At 44.0% G+C, this 19,207-nt stretch overlaps 1 protein-coding gene across 3 annotated transcripts in view; it reads right to left on the minus strand.

Moving 5' to 3' along the window:
- LOC146197314 (DDB1- and CUL4-associated factor 17-like) overlaps positions 1–19,201 on the minus strand; it is a 31,075-nt gene extending 11,874 nt beyond the window's left edge. Inside the window, exons 1-11 of one of the 3 annotated variants that reach the window (XM_084599140.1) lie at positions 19,086–19,201; positions 18,151–18,212; positions 18,038–18,079; positions 17,561–17,657; positions 16,197–16,418; positions 13,923–14,015; positions 13,715–13,831; positions 12,700–12,802; positions 11,721–11,830; positions 8,806–8,942; positions 1,054–1,222 (exon numbers count right to left, since the gene is read on the minus strand). In XM_084599140.1, the coding sequence (XP_084455266.1) occupies positions 1,054–1,222; positions 8,806–8,942; positions 11,721–11,830; positions 12,700–12,802; positions 13,715–13,831; positions 13,923–14,015; positions 16,197–16,418; positions 17,561–17,657; positions 18,038–18,079; positions 18,151–18,212; positions 19,086–19,151 (1,218 nt within the window). In that variant the 5' untranslated portion in view covers positions 19,152–19,201. Of the gene's footprint in view, positions 1–1,053; positions 1,223–8,805; positions 8,943–11,720; positions 11,831–12,699; positions 12,803–13,714; positions 13,832–13,922; positions 14,016–16,196; positions 16,419–17,560; positions 17,658–18,037; positions 18,080–18,150; positions 18,213–18,485; positions 19,044–19,085 lie in introns of those variants that run through there. The other 2 variants (XM_084599139.1, XM_084599141.1) reach the window with 2 other exon arrangements.
- Between the last annotated feature and the right edge of the window lie 6 nt (positions 19,202–19,207).

Below are 19,207 nucleotides of genomic sequence, written 5' to 3' on the forward strand. Positions count from 1 at the left end.
AGTTTTAACCCCTGTCTGAAGCTTTCAGACTTCATTTGTCTAGCACGCCGGGTGTGTAGATTTGTTGGTGGTATGTGCTTCATTTTCACACAAGGCTGGATAGTTGAAATGAGAATGCAAGAGCTCATCCACTAATTTAAAGTAACCATGCGGCCATAGGCTTTCAGCCATGTTCACTGTATACTCTTTCAGAAGAAAATGAAGCCCAGCGGCAACCTTCAATGACATCGGTTTATGATTTATCAGCAAGGACAAGGACATGGAAGTGAGAGCCATACAATTGTTTTCAAGTGCTTCCTCTGTGTTTCTCTATTTTTATAGCTAAACAGGTAGAAATATCTGTCAGCTAGCCTCGTTATATGCCCAGAAACTGGCATTTTATTGCTTTAACTGATTCTAGATATCTTATCTTTATTTTGAAACCATATGTTGATCGGCATTTCTTGTTAAAAAACCACAAGATTCACGGCATAATTACTGTACCAAACGGACAAAACCCATGGCCAACGTGCTAAGATGAGGTTTTATGCTCAGGAATATTAGTCTTTAGAGGTAATAAACAAATGCCTCTGTTTATAGTTCTTTTTTTATTATTCTTGCCTAAATAAGGCCATGGCAAGGAGCAACGAAACGAAACAACTAAAGAGATCATAAAAGGTACATTTTTACTACAGAAGAGTCATTTCTATATTCTGAGGACAATTGTGATTCGGTTATTTTACTGCCACTTTTATGAGGAACCAGAGAATATGCCAGCTATCGACTTTCTGCGCTTGACAATGTATAAAGAAATCGTTGATGACTGCACCGTGCACTAACACAACTTCCTTCCTCACCTGTAGCTAACTGTGCCCAAGTATGCGGCATCGAATCCTGGCCGCGACGGCCACTTTTCGATGGAGGCGAAAAGCTGCTCGTGCACTGTGCGATGTCGGCGCATGTTAAAGAACCCCAGGTGGTCAAAATTTCCGGAGTCCTCCACTATGGCGTCTCTCATAGCCTGAGCCGCTTTCGGACGTTAAACTCCGCCAAACCAAACCAAGCCTTCCTTACCTGCACACACTGAGTGTTGTGCATGTCAAAGATTGTTTGGCATTTGCGCCGTAAAGGCTTGTTGTTATTGTGCTCCTGTTGAGTCCGAGTGGGTTTTTCCCGGAAGGTGATCTCAAAGCATTCCTTCAGTGATGCCTTGTCTTTCTTATTAGTAACCAGCCGGAACACCCTGAAAAGAAAGAAAAAAATAGTATATATATATATATATATATATTACATATTAAAATTTTTGGACTTACTGCGGGTATATATATATATCCTGTTATATCCTGTAACCAAGGTGTTGCACGGTAGCTAACACAATGATGCAGCCTGCATTGAATAGTCTACCAAGGAATTATATTACTGCACTGAGAATAAATATCAAGCATCTACATTTTATAATATGCAGGCTATTACTCATAAGCGTCCATCAAAGTGCAGCCAAAAGGCTGTGCTTGGATGGATTCAACCTCGTGGTTGAAGAAAAATTTGTCCCTGTCTGGGGTTTGAACCCAGTATCCCCGTCTGTCTGGAGCAGTCACTCTGTGAACTGAGCAAGTCAGGTCGACCAGCCAATCAGACGGCAGGGCAAGCATAAACTGATCAACAACTTGAAGTGAGAATGGTGTTCGTCTACTGGGACTAACGCCGTGACTGTACCTGTGTGGATGATAACTCCTTTAATACCAATCTACTCCACCTTGTGGGAGTCCCCTAAACAGTGGACCATTTATGTATATATTATACTTCAAAAGCTTAACCATCAAAATATGTGGTGCCTTCTTGTATGAATCATCATATGAACATCAACATCAGCAGTGAATATGTATTGCTCCACGTCATTCAGATTCAATTCAGGATTCAGGATCACTGAGACCTATCGGCTCAGTGATCCACACATAATAGACCTTTCCAGATATCCCGTCGTGCCACCAAGTGGCCGCGCAAAGCCCCTGGAAAAGCGGAGCACCGCCGCGCTTACGTCTCTCTGACTCTGCCGGTTCTCAGGCGAACTTTTCTCTGCAATCTCGGCGTCCTTGCTGCGCTGCTGCTTCCCACTGTTTTCTTTTAATTACACTGTGCCCACCATTCCTTTGCATCATGTTGTACAGTTAGGGGTTGCGTTCTAAATCTACGGGTCATCAGCCGACATAAAAAAGTCCGCCATTCGCCCACTGCAGCTCCCCGTGGTGGCGTGAGCATGCGCAGTGCGGAAACAACCCTTCTCCTCTCCGCTATCTCCACGCCAACGCATGCATCTGGAGCCCAGCGGCACCCCATGGGCACCCCAGCGGTGACGGGAGCAGCTCGTTGCCATGGTTACGATGGGTCCGCTGTAGCGCGTGTGCCATGCAAGGCGGCCTTGGCTTTACATAGCGTAGTGAAGCAAAAGTCACGAAAAAACTGAATAAAGACTAGCAGTTAACCATCAAAGCAATCCGGGGCTTGCTGCATTTTGCAAGGAAGCACAGCACCAACAAAGCGCACGAGAAGACGCACGACAGCAGAAAGCAGCGGCACAGCACGCTAACACGTTTGCCAGCAGCCGACGCGGGTTGATCGCTCCGGTCTCCCATCATGCTTTGCGCGGATCCGCCAGGGGATGGCACGGCGCTGCAATTTGTGGAAAGGTCTATTAACTTGATCTGAAAAAGAGAGTCGAGAGCAACAATGAATTATTAAGTAGTCCCAGACGAATACCAGGCAGCAATCTAGTAAGATTTCTAATATCTAACGCATCATTTGAAAGGAGAAAACATGCAACTAAACGTATGTGTCTACAGTCCTTTAATGACACCACTCTGAGGAGATGGTTAAATAGTCACCTCAATGGTTTTAAAGGTAGATATGGAATACATGAATTGTGCAGAGTAAAGAGTACTAAGCATTCATACCCTCTACCAGTCCTCAAATGATTTTCTGGCCTCTACTGTGACTGCCCATAGAGGTTGTCCGATGTAACCTGAACAAGGACTCAAGAGGATCAAAATGTGTGATAAACACAGTACACACCGTGTATAACACCCTGTGTTATAAGCAACCCGTGCTATAAGCAATACCATGCTACACCCAAAACTTTTTTTTTTTCATGTCAAAATACATGCCAAACGGCATACATCGACAATTATCTCGGAGCCATGCTGTATGCATGTTGATGTACTACCAGACTGGAATAGCAAGCGATCGACAACATTACATGAAAATGAAGATGAATATGTGAGCTCTTTGAACAGGCTACCTAACCCAGCATCATGTCCTTTTGATGTGTTTACAGTGAACAATTATTACGAGCTTCCAAACATCATATTTTTTCCACACTGAACAGATAAATCACTATTTATACCGACTTTTGTGTGGCTTCCAAACGCTGAGCCGTGACCATTATCTGTTATCCAATATATCCAATCAAATAAATAATCCTAAAGAAAACCATTAAAGTAAATATAATGTGGACAAATCTCGAGAGTCAGTGAGTGTAAAATATTTTTTTTATTCTGATGACACTATGCTGTCAAGCAGTAACGAGACATCCATGCTATTCTTTTTCCTCTATTTAATAACCCAAACTAGTCGAACCCGGATATATCGAACCCGGATATTTCCAATTTGGTTATATCAAACTCACAAAATATCGCCTTGAAAATCCCATGTAAAAGTATAGGAAAGCTGCGTCGTATATCGAACTCAATTTCACCGGTCGTTCGATATATCGAACTCCGCACCACGCATTGGACGGTGCGCCTCCCCCAAAGATGATCGCATCACCTGGGCCGTTTGCCGCGTGACGTTTTCAAGCCATGTGCGGAATGAATGAGAGGGCACAGCTCGGCGACGGCTGGTCTAGGGCAGCGCCGCGCACTTCCCTCAAAGGTGCGCGCATCTGCGGTGATCGCTGCCGCGCTAGCACGTGACGTTTACAAGCCATGTGGGTGAAAGAACGAGAGGGCACCAATGAAGCCGTGGCGTTCGGAAGAGGGGAAAAACGCGATAGAGCGAAGCGCAAGGGTGTGCCCACTCTTCTGCTCAGCTTAATCTCTCCCCTTCCTCTCTCTTTCCCGGTCTTCGTTCACAGCAGCATGCACAACGCATGCGCGGACAAGCCAGCTCAGCCCGTGGCAGTTGCTTCTTCAGTGTGTGTTGTGAACGCTCTGCGCGGGCGGCTGGCATGCGATGAGCGTCTCGTGTCGTCGTGCTGAACGCGCGTAAGCTACGGCAGCCGCGAACGCTAAACGTCAGTTTTTTTTTTTTTTTTTGTAAGAGTCGTTTATTGTCGTCGTGCTGAACGTATGCTATGGTGGCTACGGAGGTTAAGAAGCGGCAATTTTTTTTTCTTTTGCGAGAGTTGTTCTTGTCGGGCTGAACATGCGGTGCCGTGTAAGCTATGGCGGCTGCGGACGTTAAGAAGCGGCAGTTTTGTTGTTTTTTTTTGCGAGAGTCATTCATTCTTGCATCTATGAATCAACGAAAGCATGCGGTCGGCTGCTATCATGCCACCGGCTTTTAGCATTGTTCGCTCCAAACGGCATTTACAGCTATCACGCTTGCCAATGATTTTGTAGCAGAGGCCTAGGCCCGCCTCACCCCAAGCGCGGCATGATAAATCGAACCAGGCTTGTGCAATCAAGCCATCACGCGGGCACTCTGCCAGGTTCGTTCCCTGCCACCATAGGATCTATGAAAAGTATAGTTAAAAGATAAACACGTCATGACGTTATCGCTGTGCAGCATCTTGGCGTGCTGCCAGTTCGATATATCCGGGTTCGACTGTAGTCCACATTGCACTTTTTCAAAAAGAGAAGCTACAGAGATACGTGACATTTCTGCTTAACACATTATAGTCATGCTCATATTTTCCTCTGTTGGTACCACAGCATGCTGTTGTTGAGAGCTATATGTGTGTTGGGACAAAAAGGAAGCATCAAATAGTTTAGATACTTTGGATGAACCAAGCATAAGGAATAATTACTTTTGATTAATAGGTTAGCACGCGTGAATGCTTACTTCATTTCATTAATGCCTAAGAAAAACGTTACACTAGGGCATGCACGGTGCTTTGATCCTTATAGCAAGCATCTATCTTTACTTCATGCCTACTTCCGCTTCTTTCCCTTCTTTTTTTTTCTCTTGTCGAGCAGCTCTTAGTAGCGGGCACAAATATTTAATGACAAGAACAAGATAAGATCAGCACGAATGTTTCATATCAGATGTACAGCCTTTGTCAGAAATATACGGCCCAAAGGTTTCGCTTCTAAGCCCTGTAACGCGGCTCCTGGTAGCAATACTGGAATATGAATGTAAGCTAGAGCAGAATGAGGACGAGTTTTGTCATCTATAAGATTTTGAACGCCAGAGTTGCGATATGAGCCCCGTTACGGGGCTTAGAAGGAAAACCCCTTGGCCGTATACTTTTGACAAAGACTGTACATCCATATCACGAGGGCTTTTTTAAAGGGAGATACCTCTCTGAGTCCCATTTCTTCTATCTATCGGCAGACCTATACTATATTTTCACTGTTTGTGCTTTTTCATGTGCCAATTTTAAAGTTGCAGACCTTTTTCATTTACAGCAGGCAGTTTTAAATATACCAAGCAAAGTGGGCCTTTTGTTTAGGAGAGAGGATTTCTATCTTTAAATGGTCTACAGTCACAAAGGACTGTAGAAAAGTATAAATGAGCATCTAGGACGATTTGGACAAAATTTACCACTTTTCAAAGAAAAGGCTAATTTTAGTGACTGAGATAACTGATCTACGTTGGTAATTTTTTCAAGAAAGCAGTGTTGCAGATAAAAGGATGCAGCTATGCAGCTTTCATGGTGCACTTATCTCTACTTTAAGGCAAAGAAGAGCGCGCGAATCTGAATTTTGCACACATTTCGCACCGTGGTTGCGAAGAGGGAATGGAGCTAGGCTGATTAGGCCTAACTTCACAACATGCAAAGCACGCTGCTGCTGCACATGTCCAGGTGCTCGACAAGGCCCCTGCGCTGTTTGCTGCTTCATTCAGAGAATGCGGCGTAAAGTTACGACTTGACAAGTGCAAGTTCCGTCAACACTCACATATTTAGGACACCAAATTGATCTAGAAGGCCTGCATCCAACAGGAGAAAATTTGGAAGCAATCTTGAAGGCTGCAAAGCCGCACAGTGTGGGCCAATTGTGCTCGTTTTTAGGTACACCTGTGCCCAGCATGTCATCCCTGCTGGCTCCACTGTACCAGTTGCTCGAGAAACATTTGCGATGGAAGTGGGGGTCCATGCACCAGACGGCATTCGTGACTGCAAAGTGTCATCTGCTGGAGGCAGACGTGCTCATACATTTTGACCCTGCAAAACCTCTGAAACTAGAATGCGATGCATGACCGCATGGCATTGGAGCGGTGTCATGTTCCTGACTTAATAGAGAGGCCCTTGCTCTGGTATTTGGACTGACTAAATTTCGGGACTACCTTGTAGGTCACGAGTTCACCTTAGTCACGGACAACCGACTGCTCCTGGGCCTCCTGAAGTAGGGCCGGCCTACACCACCGCTGGCTGCTGTCGCATCCATCGTTGGGCTTTGTATCTGGGTGGAGTTCGCTACAGGCTACAGTACTCCCCCAACAAACTGCTCATTAATTCTGATGCACACTGGGCTGATTGCCCCAAGAGAAAACAGAATTGGAGAGTGAACGTGAGCCTTCCGATTATCTCTTGGCACTGGAAACTGCACAGTCAGGACTATTTCATCGATGGAGTTAAAACTATAAACAGCAATGGACCCTTTCATATCAAAAGTTGTAAGACGCGCTGTTCGGCTGGCCAGCAAATAACAGTGAACTGTACTCTGATATGAAGCCATTTTTCAACTGGCGATTGGAGCTGTCTGTAGCACACAATTTGTTGTACTGGGGTTGGAGAGCTACGATTCCAGAAAAACTGCGTGTGCGACTGTTGGACCACCTGCATAAACACACGGTTCATCTGCCATGAAGGCAGTCGCCAGGTCTTCGTTCTGGTGGCCGCGTCTCGATAGCAACATTGAATGGCTGTCGGCTTCCCGTGAAAATTGCATACAGAACCTGCCTATGCCTGCAACTGCACCATGCCGCAACTGGCCAAAAATGGAGGAGAGCTGGGAAAGAGTGCACGCCAACTTTGCAGGGCCAGTCTCGGATAGAATGATCCTCATGGCCATCGACGCTCGCAGTAAGTGTATTGAGGTTGTACCATTGAAGCGAGCAAATACATGACGAAAGCAAATACAGTGACGATCAGCTGCTAGCAGAATGTACTTTGCCGATTTGGCATTCCCCGAACCATGGTAACAGGTGATGGTACACAGTTTATCAGCGATGTATTGATGACACATGTGAAGAGGAATAATACAGCCCATGTGCGTACACCTGTATACTGCTCGCAATCAAATGGGCCAGTGGAACGGGCAATATGTACAATTAAGGACGGCCTGAAGAAAACGGGAAGTGGCAGACTAGAGGACAATCTGGATCACCTCCTTTCCAACTACAGAAGAGCTCCCCACAGTTCTAGAAAATGTCCTTCTGAACTTTTTTTTGGCAACCATATCTGATCCCGCTCGGATGCATTATTTCCTTCCATTCATGCAGGATCCATGCAAATGAATGAGTGCCCTCTGCCCGCTGGAATTACCGTTCCCGTCCGTAATTTTGGTACGGGAGAGAAACGAGCGCCAGGAAGAACAACGTCAGTGTCCGGCACTCGAATGGTCACGACTGACACGCCTAGTGGACCCATACGGCGCCACATTCATCAGATGTGCTCAAGGTGGTCAAGCCTGCTGCAGGATGAATCGGTTCCAGGGCCCCATGGAGTGACCACGCCGCCATCACAGCAGACCTCGTCACCAGTGCGGATAGAAGCTCAAACGCCGCTGCAAGAAACCACACTTAGGAATATCTCCGAAGTTCTGCTGCATCGATTGAAGCGTCAGCGCAGACCTCCGCAGCATTTGCAATAATAAGGAAAGAAAAATGTTGTAGTCGCCGACAGCCGCCCTATAGTGGCTTATAGTCACGCGTAGTGGCGCGTAGGAGCCAGTTAAGTGCCATTAATGTGCATTTCCCCCCCAACCCCCGCTACCCCTTACCTAGCTTTTCTTGGCTTTAAAAGCTCCGCTTAAAATGCAATAAATGTTCTTCTGATGCCAACACTTCACTCGTGCAGTTCATACATCGGAGCGCACACTGGGCGTGAGCTTACGATGCAGCAAAAGTGTGTCCACATATGACTCCCACCTGGATGCTCCGGATAAAATGAAAAACCAGCGCTGCTCACAAAATAAGTCCACCCCATCTAAGTAAGGAATTTTAACGGTAAAAACGTTAGAAAGTTATGAAGGCCTAATTAGGCTCAACTCATCAAACATGCTTGGCGTGGCAGCCAATAGCGGGTTGCACTACTGGAAAAATGTTCATTCGACTTTCCTTTCCAATTTCGTTTCTCCTGATCTCGCTCTGACACATTAACTCTTTGCTACAGCCATAAATAGGTGCTAGACACCACATACATATTTCAGGAGGGAAAAGGAATGGGAAGTAGTAACCATGACATGAGTGCATACTTTGTATTATGTCATTCTATATCATGCGGGATATGGTAATTCAAGTACATGCAGGATGATGTTCTACGGGCAGGTGACAGTGTCCCATAACATAACTTATAGTTGCTACACCATATTAGCCCTGTTAATGACCAAAGCAATATAAATTCTGAAATCACACAAATTCAGTAAATTTGCCAAAATTGCTTACTTGATAAAGTGTGAGGAGTTGTAGACAATCCTCCCCGAGTCATCGGGATGAAACGCAATGGAGTCTGGTTCTGTGCTTGGGTTTGGGAAGTCCAGAAGGCCATTTTCAGCCAGCTCGTCAGACTCCACTGATTTTATCTGCACCAGAGAGGTCAAATGATCATGAGCTACCGCATCATGTAAAAGACCACCCTACACAGATACTATACTCGGGGACACTTTTTCTTGGCAATGGGCGCAAAGGTAGGGAGGCGGGGCCTTTAAACGTGTCGCTCCGCCATGTAGTTCGACCGCGCGGCTTTCGGCCTGCATAGACGTTGCAGATTGTTTCTTTCATTTGCTTCGACAGCCAGCGTCTCTTGAACTTGAGTCTTGTCTGGCGAAAACGCTTGAAGTCGTTACGGAGTGAACGAAACAGAACTGAAACGACCCGAACAGGCGGCAGTCGCCATCTTGTCTGCAAAGTCGGGGCGTCTCTAAAACCCGCGACAGACATCACAGAAGAAAACCTGGTGGAACCAAGACAAGTGTTTTAGGCATAACAGCTTCATTTCAGAAAATCGGTTCTGTTATAAAAAATATATTGTAAATAACTAGCGCTATGATTTCAATTTGTTTTTGCAGAAACTACTCATGTAACTAGGGACTATATTCAGCTGCATAGGAAGATGGTGCGTTTTGTCTCCGTAGCTTTGGCTCCATTGCCAAGAAAAAGTGTCCCCGAGTATATATAAAGCCCGATTTCAGACAAGCCATATGGACGTGTTTGTGTGGACTAGGAGTAGCGTGTCAGACTGTGGATCCATGGGTCCCGGTGGGTTCAATTCTTACATAACCCTCCCGTCGTTCTGCCCGACGAGTTGGCAGCTTCTTCCAACTTGGCCATGTAATGTGGTCTCATGATGTCACACAAACCAGCAATCAATCAGCTGCCGGCCATGTTATCTGCGCCCAACGGAAGCATGTCCGTGATTTTTAGCTCACAACGCAGATGCTCAAGGAGGATGGGGCATTTAACACTGCTGCACTGAGTTGAAATAATAACACTACCAGAATGGCCCTCACGACTAAAGTGATCATATTCCTCAGACCTAAAAGCGGGACGTGGAAAGAGGAGAAGGAGGGGGGGCCTGGGGAGAGGGGCATTTGCATTACACGACATGCAGTTTAGACATGCTCTTTTTGCTTTCATATGTACAGTCAACTGGCATACGCAATGGTCGCTTTTTCTCTGCTCCTGCGCCTTGAGGCAGATAAAACTTGCCGGAAGATCAAAATTAATTGAGGACTTGCTAAGTCCTTGCTTATACTTGGACTTTTCGCAGGTTAGCTCCTCTGCAACACCCAGAATCACAAAAAATGCGGCCATCACACACGCCAGTTAAAGATTTGGGCGACTGTACATCATGCATCATTCTTTTCCTCCAGCTTTTGCCTACCTGGCACAAACTACATCTAATACTTCTGGATTCAATGAATATTCTTCAGCAGCCCTTTATTTTTGTAGATGTGTGCGTGGTACTGTTAACACGTCATGTGCACATTCACTCCGAGTACCAGCCTTGCTTTTAAGTGTCGTCAATTGAAGCAGTATCTTCTGTGGAGGCTCAAGCTTGTTCGTCAAAGAAAAACTCTTGCATTTGTTCCTGGCAAGCACCTAGAATGCTCAATAATTGCCTTCATGTTGTCACAAATCATATCATTCATCTCAAAGTGCTGAAGCACATATCCACCCACTATTCCTCGACCGACTTCTTCTAGCTCTCCCCTTCATCCTTTTTCAGTCGTGACATAACGTAAAACGTTATAGGCTTTGTCAGATAAAGCATTCGACGGATGCAACTGAGCTCTGAAGTTTTTACTTGCACATCTCAAAAGGGCCAGCGCTGACTTGGGAGAGGCCGACAAGACATTGCTGATCTCATCAAACTGGTTGCACCATCACTTGAGGTAGAACGCAGACGTCTGGTAGAACTTTCTCGCAACTTCTGCTGCCAATCTTCTGAACGCGCACGTGACGGCAAAAATGCCTGATGAAGCCTGTCTTAAAGTTTGGACTGCAGCTGGTTCAGAGCTTTGTGAACTTCCATGGCAGTCCTTGAGCCTCTTTTAGTCGCTTGAAGCATGCCAGCTTGACCCTGTAAAAAGTAGCCAAAGCTCCCCAACTAAAATTTCAAAACGACTTAATCAAAGAGAGGCATTTTTCTGCCAACAAGAAGAATGGCTTCAAAGCCAGAAGGTGAAAATTTTCCGAGGTTTTGAGCTGCAGTCTATCGACTGAAAGTCCATCGGTTGTGGGTGATCGTATGATATGCAAGGAAACCTCTGGAAGCAGCTAGTTTTAACTCCTTGTCATCAGCACGTTCTCCCCTGAAAGACTCAGGCACTGGAAAACGCAGTACGTAGCTGAAGTATACCGTTTGTGCTTCTAGGTGCCTATATGGGGTTTAAAATGTCAGTACGTCCCCTGTGGGAGGAAAGGTCTGCTCCATATATTTGCAGAGAACATCACATGCCGAATTCAGTTTCTTCAGGAACGGGATCTCCTTACATAGTTCTCCACTGAATTCACACTTCCATTTAGGTATTGTCGTTGACATGATGAAGAAACATTAAAACCATGAGTAAACAGAGTGGGCAAACGCGTGTGGGAAAGCGAGTTTTGGGCCTGGCCTTAACTTAGGCTCACTAGCTCGCCAGCACAAGTTTCTATGGCTATCTGATCTAGATAGACTGAGAAAAGATGCCACTCGACAGGCAGAGCGAATGTGGCCAGTGTAGCGAAGACGGGACAAAATGCCGTCCCACCAGCATGCTGGCGGGACAGCGGGACCACAGCTACAAAAGAGGGACATGTTCTGCCTAAATTGGCATGGATGGTCACTTTAGTCATGACACAACAGTAACTGGACTTACCTGAAAGATGCCCTCTTTCGACGGCGGGCTAGAGATGTAATGCCACGGGTAGCAACCAAAGTGGAGCATAAACTCTGAGCACCTAACTTCAAAGAGAACAGGGGGTGGCTCTGCAAAAGGAAGGGCGCAAACAAAGAAAAATGGTTGCATTCTGTTAGCGTGCCCACGAAACGAGTGCAATAAAAAAAATAAAAAAGAAAAAAAGCAGCAGCTGTCGTTTTATATAGCATATAAGTTCAGCTGGCACCAGAACAAACTTTTCATTTATTACTTACTGCAAGGATGCCAAGGGCAAGCTGGAGTTCGCCTGCCTCAACACCATTACTGAACTCTGATGGCAAGGAGGTTACCATTACTGAAATGTGCCTTTTATATGCTAGGATACAGCAAAAAAAAAAAAAGAAATGAATTCAGGGAGTAATTACTTATCAGCATTCCCTCACTCATTACTTGAGTAATCAATCCCTTATTTGTATTACTGACCCACTTTATATTTGATCTCTAAAATTGGACCAAGAAATGAGATACAGGTACAGCTACTGTCAGCCACATCTGCAAGTAGACAGAGATGACGTCAATACACCCTTCTCATACACATATCTCCGGGGCTGGGACACAGTTCCATTCACTTCCAAGCAGTGATCACAGACTCCTTTCCGACTCTAAAATCAAGAGTTACAGCTGAGTGATTAGAGTGAAGAAAAATAAAGTTGTATGCTTCTTCCGTTGCTACGCAGCATCACCGCCACCACACAAACAGGGTCAAACAATCAACCTTTTACTAAGGAAAAAAAAAAAAAAAAAAAAGCTAGCACGGCACTATCCTTAGTCTACTTTTGACCTACCATTAGTAAGCTAAAACACAACCTCTGGTACCATCGTAACCCATGGCGAGGCTATCCCTTCACATTTTGCCGTAGTGCAGCAAGGTAGTATTATACGAGGCACTAGTAAAAGATTAACAGAGAATAGTACGCACCCTTCAGCCTACAGTTTAAAGGGAGTCCGGCCGGGTAGGTCCCCACTTTGGCGCCATCCAGTGCTGGGCAAGGCTCGTAGAGTCTAGCCGAAAACATGCACGCCTGACGAGTGAAACGCACATGCAGCTAAGAATTAGCTATGAAAATATTGGAGAGGGGGTTCTTGCTGTTTTCTGTATAGTACTGAAAGCATTCAGCACGCTAGCAAGCCGGACTTAAACAATATGTCCAAAATACTAATCTGCCCACAATAGGAACAAACAAATTTGGTAGGCCACGTCACACAAAAACAAAATGTCTAAACATTTATCATTAAGTACTGCAAGAATGAAGGATCTTGAGGAAAGATACTATGCAAGCTGCATAGCACCTTCCCATAACTTGCCTAAGCAGCCTAAACAGATGACAAGCATTTGAAAAAAAAAAAAAAAAAAAAAAAAAAAAAGCTCAACTTCCTTAGTGCCCTGTCCAGCAGATTCACTAATGTTATTCGTTAATGTTATTGGCTCTTAACTCATCCTTTTAAGCCAGAGAAAGAAAAGGGCAGCAGCTTGAAAAAATGCGCTGAACTTTTGCTGGACTGAGCTTGCCAGGAGAGGGGCTTCAATGGATGTTAGCATTTTGAAACGGTAATGACAAGAAAGGTTACATATTCCTGAATAGCTAGTGCATGGTTGCAGCCTAATATGAATGAAAGCAGCGAGTTTAGAGCAGGTTGGCCCATTTTTCACAGGTTTGATCAGAATAGCGCAGATTTTTGGCTTAGCAAAAGGGCGCTGTAATTGCATCACAATACAGCCACATATAGCCCTTATGAAGCTAGGGTTGAGAGACAGCAAGGAAGCATGTTTAAAAATTGCTGCTACTCACACAGTATGCACAGCATCACTCCTTCTCAGAATACCACTGTTTTATCACCAATATGAGCTAAACTAATGAAGGTTTTCTTTCTTTTTTTTTTTTCTTTTTTTTTTTTTTTTTGTCATGTCTTCTCATCATTGAGAAGCAACTCACTTCTTCGAGGATGTTCCTGAAGTTGTACAGTCTGACGGCTCCAGTTAGAGTGCTGCCCGTGCCAATAATAAGAAGGCCCTCTGAAACATTGGCATGGCTGCACTCCTTCCCAAAAATCTGCACAATGAGAGGAGTGAAAAATTTGACTGAAACTAACAAAAGCGATCAATGAAGGAAGAAACACGAACACCAAAGACGTCCAACTTACAGCCCTGTCAATTTCCAACATGGCCTTGAACTGAAGAGGAAACATGGTGAAGATTGCTATTGTGATCAGAACCCTTGGCTTGCTTCTTGCCGCCTAGGTAGAGCAATGGAAAATCAAAACATCAATATGTGCACAAACAGAACGCCTGGATGCCACAATGTGCATAAAAAATTACACACATACCAAAAAGAACATAAAAAAAGGGGGAAGAAAAAGTATTCCAAAAAGAGTAAAATATCCATCTGTTATAACCACGACAAGAGGAGAACCAGAGCATAGCTAAAAAAAAAAGTGAATCAATAAGCCAAAAAGTCACAAGAATGTCTTATGGCATCATAGGGCAATATACCAAAAGATAAAAAACAAACAGGGACAGCAAGAATTCAGTCACCACGAGAAAAAAGAACTCTATTGCTACCAGTATTAGGAAGTCACAATGAGCATCAATTTTAAACGAAACTCCATGATGCAACAGCATTAGGTAGTGGATCCTTGTGTGCGTACATGTGCTTTATTACTTGTTAAAACATAAACCTCCTAATTTTGTGCCTCTATTATCTCACACATAATAATTAGCCCGCAGTCGTAAGTCATCACATTATGTGCGAAACCACCCGGTATAGATATGAAGCCCCGCATTATGCAAGCCCTACGCATGTGCCTGTGTGGCTTAGAGCTAGAGTGTCCGACTCGAGATCCAAGGGTCACAGGAGGTTCAATTCCCATCTCTCCCTCCCATCTCAAAGGAGCAGCATGGGCTGGCAGCAACTCTCGTGACGTTGAGCAGCCCATCCACAAGTCAGTACCTGGGTGTGTCAACTGCTAATTAATACCTTCCAAAGGCGTGCTTGTGATTTTTCGCTCACAACGCCATCAATGCCTACGAAACATTTTCTGGAGTATGGAGCCTTTAATGCTATCACGCTAATAAAGCCACACTTACAGTAAATGGGTGAGCTCGTAAAAAAAAAAAATAAAAAAGAAGGTTACAGGACGATCAGACATCTGATGTGAATATCATCCCCAAGCTGTTAAACTACCGTATTTACTTGATTCTCGGCTGACCACGATTCTAAGCTAGCATCCGAAAGTAAAAGGCCCAGAAAAAACAAGAAGAATACGTAACTTTCCTCCAATGCAAGCCAGACGAAAAACATCAGCCTGTCAACGCAGAACTTGCATAGCCAATCCTTCAATGGCTTGCATAGGCAGCTGTCAAGAGGTAGTAGCTGGCACATCATGCCACAAGGTATTACCGCTATGTCATTACCAGCTTTCATTAGCACAGTTTTTACTCCGTCAGTCAGGTGTCCACGTTAACGATCCAGGACGAGGAGGGAATGTTTGGATGACAGGACTCTTGCCTGCTGCTGAGTTGTCGTGTTTTATCGTGCAACAACGAAATCCTCAAATCTAAGCCGACCTAGGAGTTCCATAACTTGTGTTAAAAAAAATCTATTAGCCTAGATTAAAATAAATATGATACCCCCAGTGATTAGTTTGACACTTTTGCCTTAAGCCTATGCTTCACACATGACAGAATATGCTTTCACAGTAAAGGCAAACTGCAAGTGGAATATGCTAGATAAGAAAAACCAACTTTGATCTTTTCTGAAAATTTGGAATCAAAATGAAGCATCGCAATGGAAAATTGTGCGTCACGGTGGTCTTCACATAATGTTACTGCAGGAGTGTATTTGAGTCACTCTTTAAAAATGCGGTTGGTCAAATGTGAAGTGCATATTTCTTGGATTATCTTGGAGAAAGTTAGGTTCTGCCTGGTTTTTCTATGCAAAATTCCTCATTTGAGAGAGGAGGTGACGATCCCCAGTCAATTTTCTCTAAAGAGAGCTCTCACAGAGACACCTCATAGTTCTGGAGCCTAAAATGATTATTAAAGACCTTGGTACAGCCATCTATACTCTGTAGCATAGATTAGGGGCAGTTTCTTGAAATCGTCATTTTTTTTCTGATTTTTGCCGAGATTAACAGTCTAATGAAAGACTCTATTTTAGCAAATAACAAACACCAAGGTCTGGTTGTCCAACATTCTTTCATAAAGGTTTCATACAGGTTCTTTAATAACACAGCTATATTTTGATGCCCGTTAGAAATAATTACAAAGAAAAAAAGTTGCACAATTAATTTTTTGATTCGTATACTCTTTAAGGTTTGCTAAGGAGTGTGTCTCAGTTTTATAAACCCCACACTTCTGGAAACATGGGAGTCATGTTCCTTGACCTCATGCAGTAAAAGCCAAAAGGCTGTTCTTACCGCCAGTGCGAGGTGGGACTGGTTGTGGTGAAGAGACTGCAATATGATGGTTTCGCCATGGGTCTCCCAGTCAATGTGCTTAAATTTGTAGTGGTTGGGAGAACCAAGGTAGATCTCCTGGTGAACTTGGCCATTCATCTTGTCATGACAGTACACCCAATTGTCAGCCGTCAGTGACAGGAACAGTGCCCGGCAGTCCTTCGCCAATTTCGGCAACCGGTGCTGCATACGCGCAAGCAGCAATGCATTTTCAAATGTGGAACACTGAGGAACACTGGCGCCACAGCCTAACTGTGTCCTACAGCTGAGTCGCGCAGTCTGCAGGGCATCCAATCTGAGCTTTGAGTCATGCACCCAAAAAAGGAAAAACATTGGTCTTGACACAGATGCCGTACCCTACACAATGGGTATGATAGCACAGTGATATCTCAATACACTTATGAGCCCATCTTCAGACTGAATAAAAATTTCCTTACATATGATTATGTGGCATTCATCCCCAACTGCATTATTCTGTAGACTTCACTCAGTGGTCTTCTAAATGGTCCCTATAGCACTATTTGCAAGGACCCCGAAGGAAGCGGATCGACTAAGCGTTGGGGAAAGCAGGGCCATCCTGACTCGACACTTCATGTGTCTATGTGAACTCCATTATTGAGCGTAAGGTGGGTTAAGTGAGTTAGCCCACCCCCACCAAGCAAGTTAATTCTACTCACTCAGCCACTTACTTTAGCCGGCCCAACTGCGTATATATCAATCCAACAAGCAAACTCGACTCGAATCTGCCAAGTACATGTATATAGGGCCATTGTTCTTTCATTTCAATTCAGCTAACAAGGTGAAGTACCGGACAAGCAATCTCATAGCAAGTGCCATAGCTATGCAAGTGCTGAATGCAACAGCCACTGAATGAACCATAAAAGAGGGTATGTATCTAGGAATGTACAATGACCAAAATTATGCGCAAAAATGTAGGATGTCTGCAATAGCAATCAAGTCACAGTTATAATTTAGTAAGACTAATAATGCTCAATTACAGATTCTAAGGCTGGTTTTATGGGGTTTTTAGGTCTCAAAGTGACTTAGGCTATGAGAAGCATCATAGTGGAGCTCTCTGGAAATTTTGACCACCTGGCATTCTTTACATGCACTGACATCGCACAGCACATGGGCACCTTGCTCTACAGCCTATATCTATAGTTGCATAATGCTACAAAGTAACGCCTAACGTTCACAGATATTTTGAAAATTTGTATTTATATAGTACTGAAGAATTCTCCCAATTGCCCTCTGCTAGGCCCAGACAGCAACAAAACAAATTATTTCAGGATGACGGGCTCAAACACACAGATTAGTGTACTAACCAGTGGCCCTGTGTATACCAAAGCATCTTCAATCTTTTTGTTTTTTGGCTCCTGCGGAAGCTTGTAAAGAGGACTTGGGAGAGCATTGATTCCACACCTATTAAAAATAAAAGAAAGCATGCGAGTGTTCACTGCACATTGTACAAGGTTAGGTTAGGTTCTTATTTCATAGAACAGAAATGAAGGTAAATGAGTTCAGAAACTTAATGCTCATAACCAAGGAAGAAGGTAGTAGTAGCCTGTGGTCATTTATTATTATATATCAAAAAGGAAGGAAAAGATGTTTGCCAACCACGGTATCTGTTATCTTATATCTGAAGCACCTGAACAGGAGCGGCAGAAATAAAGGAATAGTGAGGAAGCGGTAGAGGAAAGAGGTGAGCGACAGGGAGAAAGGACAGAGTAGGTAAAATTAAAAACTAAAGAGATTTATGCACTATAATACAAACCACCAAGGAAGAAAAGAATCGAACTTACAAAGCCAAGCAAGTCCTATAGTTGTCGAGATAGATGTGGCCACTGCATGAATAGAAACAGGAGTTAAATAGTGGAAATCATACAGAATGAACAAAACTAGTTATTTAACTTACTCTTCGAATGCGATAGGGGACCTTGAGTGCGTTTCCCAGATCTTCGTGAACGTCGAACGTTTCTGCGTAGTGGAGGACGTCCAGCAACGCAAATAATGATTAGTTCTCTTTCAGAAAAAAAAAAAAAAAGAAAAAGAAGTGCAACCCAAATCAGCATCTAGCGTGCGATTTTCCACCACACTGCGCTGTTTTATAATCAAGCTGGGCCAACGCAATGCGCATAGCGTCGCAGCTGACAAAAATAAATACAAGGATAAAGTTTAACGCGTCCAATATTTACCTCGCATTAGATGAAGTCGTAAATAACAATTAGATGATTAGCACAGAGTACTCACATCACATATCATCTGCCGCAGTACCTTCAGATTGAACCTATACGGCGACTGGCCTATGCCAATTTCCCGGTACTGTAAAGCTCGAACACTGCCTCCAATTTTTATCCTTGACATAATACAGCAGTAACCTGTCCCTGCCGAACTTAAGTGAAGACCATCATTATACACGAACGTTTCCTATGCTTTATTTCAGCGGCAAATTCCAGATTAGCTCTCGGTACCGCAGCGAAAACCTACGCATAGACAGGTGCAGCTTCACCGCGCAACATTGAAGCGAACCACAAACATGTAACAGCTGTTCTAATTTGCATCTAGCTTCAGCACAGTCACGCAGTAAGTACGTTGCAGCATTATAATCATCATAATTGCTTTGTTTTGAGCTATTTTAGGAAACCTTCATTTGATTATCATATCATAATTCAAAGCATTGGTCAAACGTTTTCACAATGAGTGCTCCGGGAATGAAAAGGTGTGAAAAGCATGAAAAGTTCTCTGTTCCTTGCGTTATTCTGCGCTTCCTTTCCACCATTTTATTTCACTATTTCGCTGACTAAAACAAATCCGTGAATACACACACAAAAAGAAAAAAATCCACATTACACCATGAAGGTGGTAATTCCAGTATTTCTCGATTTCTCTGCAAAAAATGACTATATAAAACCGCATTTCTAAATTAAGTCAAAGGGTAGAACATCACTCCCAAATAGCAATACACTTATTTT

This window comes from Amblyomma maculatum, chromosome 3 (genome assembly GCF_055883805.1).
Source record: "Amblyomma maculatum isolate TAMU_Amacu chromosome 3, ASM5588380v1, whole genome shotgun sequence".
NCBI lineage: Eukaryota > Metazoa > Arthropoda > Arachnida > Ixodida > Ixodidae > Amblyomma > Amblyomma maculatum.